The sequence below is a fragment of the Ceratina calcarata genome, unplaced genomic scaffold (assembly GCF_001652005.2).
Source record: "Ceratina calcarata isolate Rehan_Ccalc_2016 unplaced genomic scaffold, ASM165200v1 scaffold786, whole genome shotgun sequence".
NCBI lineage: Eukaryota > Metazoa > Arthropoda > Insecta > Hymenoptera > Apidae > Ceratina > Ceratina calcarata.
Window position 1 is genome coordinate 6823 of NW_017179170.1, and position 3061 is coordinate 9883.

At 44.8% G+C, this 3061-nt stretch overlaps 2 protein-coding genes across 2 annotated transcripts in view; both read left to right on the forward strand.

Moving 5' to 3' along the window:
- Positions 1–57: 57 nt before the first annotated feature.
- Positions 58–2666, forward strand: LOC108630897 (uncharacterized). Its single transcript, XM_026818434.1, has 2 exons — positions 58–1538; positions 2140–2666. The coding sequence occupies exons 1-2, from the start codon at positions 58–60 to the stop codon at positions 2261–2263; spliced, it is 1605 nt and encodes a 534-aa protein (XP_026674235.1). The 3' UTR covers positions 2264–2666.
- A 71-nt stretch (positions 2667–2737) lies between these two features.
- Positions 2738–3061, forward strand: part of LOC108630898 (uncharacterized) — a 5353-nt gene continuing 5029 nt past the window's right edge. The window contains exon 1 of the mRNA XM_018034471.2: positions 2738–3006. Coding sequence (XP_017889960.2) covers positions 2946–3006 — 61 coding nt within the window. The 5' untranslated portion in view covers positions 2738–2945. The remainder of the gene's footprint in view (positions 3007–3061) is intronic.

Below are 3061 nucleotides of genomic sequence, written 5' to 3' on the forward strand. Positions count from 1 at the left end.
GCGGCGCTCGAGTACAAAGGGTTAACATAATAATATAACCGTATCTTCTCAGAATGAATGAATATCTTGTTTTACAGATACGGGAAGGACTACGAGGAGGAGAGTAAGAACGTGTTCTTCGAATGGGACCCGAACAACTACAAGAACGAAGCCCTGAAAGCAGAAGTGTACGAACCTCGGACTGACAATTATCGGAGCAGCTCGCATAAAAGGATGCTGCATCCCGAAAGCGTGTCTGTCTACCCGGTCTCACAGCTTTATACACCGGAGAGTCAGAAAATAGCACCGGTCGCATTGAAACCAGGCGCCAGGGCGCCGGTCCTTCAATACGCCCACCCGGAACTGGGCGTTCAGCCAGCGAAGATCCTTAAAAACGAGAAGAGGCGCCCGGACAATTTCCCGGAGAACCAATACTCGTTCACGGAACAGAGACAGAAGAAAAAATACGTGTTGAACGATAAGAATATCGTCGACACTTACACCACCAAGGATTATTACCCTAACCATCATTTCTATGGATTGAAGAGACCGAGCGACGCTCCGTTTTGGGTGAAAATCTCTGAGAACTTGAAGAATCAATTTTCCAACAGCGTGGAGAAGGTGTCGCAGTTCACCAGGCCGGTGATCGATCCTTTGGTCGAAGCCACGCATAAGATTTCTCAGAATTTAGGACTGTCTAATGGGAAGGAGGCTCAGGACAAGATGGGCACCGTTGCTACCGGTGGGAGTATTCTGATCCCGGCGTTGGGACTTATGGCTTCTGGTGCTGCGCTCGGCATCGGAGCGGTCGCCGTTGGCAGATATTTAGACGTCGACGTTCTTAAAAGATCGGACGATGGATCGGGAACCGAAGTCGAGTACCAAAGAGCTTTGAACTCTGACCCTTTATTGACCGAGAATGGTGACTCATTGACACGAGGTTACGATGGGACTGTATATTTCATGGAGAAGAATAAGGACGATGCGACGAGTCAGGATGGATTAGTGATCGTAGAGGGAAATCAGAAAACGGGGGAGGTGGAATTAGACACGAAATCAGGCTTTGGGGAAACGACGTCGAGAAGGAAACGGAGTATCGATTATTTAGACATTTTCCAAGCCGAAGGTAATTTAAAGAATCTAATCAGAGACAAACGTTTCCAAAGGAAAGGAGCTGACTCTATCAGCGAAATTGTAGAAATTGATCTTCGCGAAGGTAACATCGACGTCACAGAATTTCTTATTCCAAGAAAATCAGACGACTCTTTAAAGAACGACAAGAGCTCCGATATTCTAGTCGTCCAAGACGACCGGGAAACTGTGGAAAATTCTATGAACGGAAGAGACGAGAAACGGAAGAAGAGGAGCATTGAAAGCGATCAGGAGTTGCAAGATACTCTTCAGAATCTGGAGAACGCCGAGGTGGCCGAAGTGGCTCATATCGACGGCGATTGGACCAATACACCCTGTGCCAAAAGGTTATTCTGCGACGTGATGATTCAAAGGGGTGCAGACGCCGTTGTCCTAATGGAAAAGAAAATGGCAGCTCTTCTTGGCCTGTAAGTATCTGCGAAATAAAATATTTCCGATATCAATTTCGAAAATGATATCAAAAATTTTGAAAACAATTATCTGCATTTTTGCACGTCGATGTTTCGAATAAATGCAACTTCGCTGACGGCAATTACGCTCGAGGAATCACTTTCTTTCGAGGGGAGAATGTGATCTCAGCATGAACGCTTTTTCCTTCGTTTAAACTAAATTAAATATTTCTAAAATCCATAAGAACTACAGATACCAATTAAATAACGAACCGCGTGAATCTGAACATTAGAAATCGTTGAGATCGAGTCATTATCACCTTTCCTTTTATCGCCGGACTTTTCCCGAAACACGCACACGTGGTACACGCGGACAGACGTGTATGCACGGAGTGAAACTGTGCTAAGAGGTAAAAGTCGAATCAGTCAGTAGGACGTTCGCCGGCGAAAGCTGGGAAGAAAGTTATCTGTTACTCGTTATGGTTCCGTTCGGCCGACGAAAGGTTCTTTGATTTTCTCGTCTCGTCTTCGCTTCGGTCGGCTTTCGACGGGAATCGGGGAGAATCCACGCTAGCTGCAATTAGAATATTATTAGAAACTCTTCTATTTCTATTTTTAGAATCCAACCGGGAGCAGCTGTCCAAGTGTCTAGCCATTTCCAGCAGGTGATGGACGCGGTACGAAGGCACGATTGTTCGAGCTTTCTGTGCCCTCAGGCGAGGCCCGGGAACGTTTTCTTCTAGGCATGCGCTCGTTCCTCGGACGAAAGCGGAACTGATAAATCGTCGATTTCACGATCGGTGAAAGCATTCGCCAGGATCGAAATTACTGAATGGACCTATCGTCCGGCCAGAACTGTACATATTTGCCAATTTATTTAATACATCCGTTCTTGTAATTTAAGGTGTTAGAGTTAGTTTCGGAAACTGTGAATGAGACTCAACCTCGATCGTTTCGATAAAATTAAGTACGAGCGTTTTTTTACGGAAATTTTCTTACGTACACGAATTGTACATCACGTAACTTTTACCTTGTGAATTGTAAATAACTGGTCTATCGTTGTACCGTGTGTAAACGAATTTTCTATCGTTTTTTTACACAATTTATTATTAACGAATAAACTAATTTATATACTAATAAAGTTGCACGTTATTCTCACCCGAGCCGACGACGTCCGGCACGTAAAACAGTAGAAAACGAAATGCGGTACGAGTACAGTCACGCAAAATGAACACGATAAATTATTCACCGAACGGTACAAAGGCGTTCTCAATAAGCAATCGACTTCGAGTCAAGCATCGAAGTAGACGAAAAGAAAAAATTCCCCGTAACGAACAAACTACACCCACCGACGGTGTTCTTCTCCGACGTTCCCCGCGGCTTCTGACTTTCTAGGGACAAGACGAGCATGCGTCATCATCGCGGATGAGCAGAGAAAAATTCGTATCAGTCTTTCGTCGTTCAGTCAACATGGACACCGACAGAGGTGAAATATACAGGGTGTGACACGAAAATAACGTAGAAAATAGGAGTAACATTTT